This window comes from Egretta garzetta, unplaced genomic scaffold (assembly GCF_000687185.1).
Source record: "Egretta garzetta isolate BGI_Z169 unplaced genomic scaffold, ASM68718v1 scaffold426, whole genome shotgun sequence".
Classification (NCBI taxonomy): domain Eukaryota; kingdom Metazoa; phylum Chordata; class Aves; order Pelecaniformes; family Ardeidae; genus Egretta; species Egretta garzetta.
Window position 1 is genome coordinate 2,519,571 of NW_009259977.1, and position 1,158 is coordinate 2,520,728.

General features: G+C 53.5%; 1 protein-coding gene across 1 annotated transcript in view; it reads left to right on the forward strand.

The window, feature by feature from the left end:
* The first annotated feature begins 479 nt into the window (after window positions 1-479).
* The window catches only part of GFER (growth factor, augmenter of liver regeneration), a 2,673-nt gene continuing 1,994 nt past the window's right edge, over window positions 480-1,158 (forward strand). Inside the window, 2 exon segments of the mRNA XM_009640431.2 lie at window positions 480-577; window positions 579-623. Coding sequence (XP_009638726.1) covers window positions 480-577; window positions 579-623 — 143 coding nt within the window.

A 1,158-nucleotide genomic window follows, 5' to 3' on the forward strand; every position in this document is an offset into this window, starting at 1 on the left:
CCTGTAGCGCTGCGTGAGGTTGTTGTGACCCTAGGGCAGGACCCGGCCCTTGGCCTTGTTGACCCTCACCCAACCGGCCTGGGCCCATGGATCCAGCCTGGCCAGGTCCCTCTGCAGAGCCCTCCTCCCAAGAATGAAGAGGTGAAAAGTGGAAGTGGATATGAAATTCACATTCTAGAGTGCATTGTCCACCATGGGAGGCTTATCCGGTGGCCTCAAAACCTCTAGCGCCAAGCCAAGAAGAAGGAAAAGTGCAAGGCTGTGCCGCCATCCAACTTTTCATCCTCTGAACCCCTGTCAAGAACTTCCCAAGGCTGCTGTGTCTAGGAGCCTGGCTGTGGAGTGTGCTTCAGGTGGTCACACCCACCGGTTTACAGGATGAATGGTCCAAAAGCTTTATCTGGACTTTTAGCACAGTGCCAAGCAGCAGCTAATTAACCTTTCCAAGGGGCGAGAAGCCCAGCTCTGAAGATGATGTCATGCTGGACCACCGTCCTCACGTGCTTGCAAGCCTGTGGCTCAAAAGAAATAAGAGGAAAGACACTGAATGTCCACTCGAGACCAAAGAGCTGGGGCAAGGACTGGGCTCTCCTTCACCCCTGAAGGGCTCCCTTCTTCGATGTACCTGCCCTTGCATAACACATGCAAACACTCTCGGAAAGAGGTAAGTAAATCTGCCTCAGTATGCTTTTACAAGCACATGACAGTTGTTAAGATACATAAAATTTGATAGGGGTGTGTTCTGCTACAGGCAGATGAGTTGGAATTGAGTTATCCATTTGTTTCTTCCTTACATCACCCTGCTGACTGTATCACCAGGCTGGAGGTAACGCCCTTCGCCACCGCCAGCACATAGGAGAGCCGCTGCGTGCCACAAGCTCTGCCGCACGCAGTACGTGTGTGTGTGTGTGTGTGTATATATATATACATACACACACAGATGCGAGGTGGCCAGGTGCTGGCGGGAGGCTCATGTCACTGCGCCGTGTGAAGGAAAACCCGTCCTGTTCTCCTCAAACACAAGGTTCAAACCCAGAGCCCGCAGCTGTATTGGCAACAAAGAAACCCATCAGAAACGTGCGCTTCTGTGTGTGGTGTTTAACGGCGACTGCCCGGGCCCAGCCTCCCGGCCCAGACCCGGGAAAAGCCCCGTCCCTC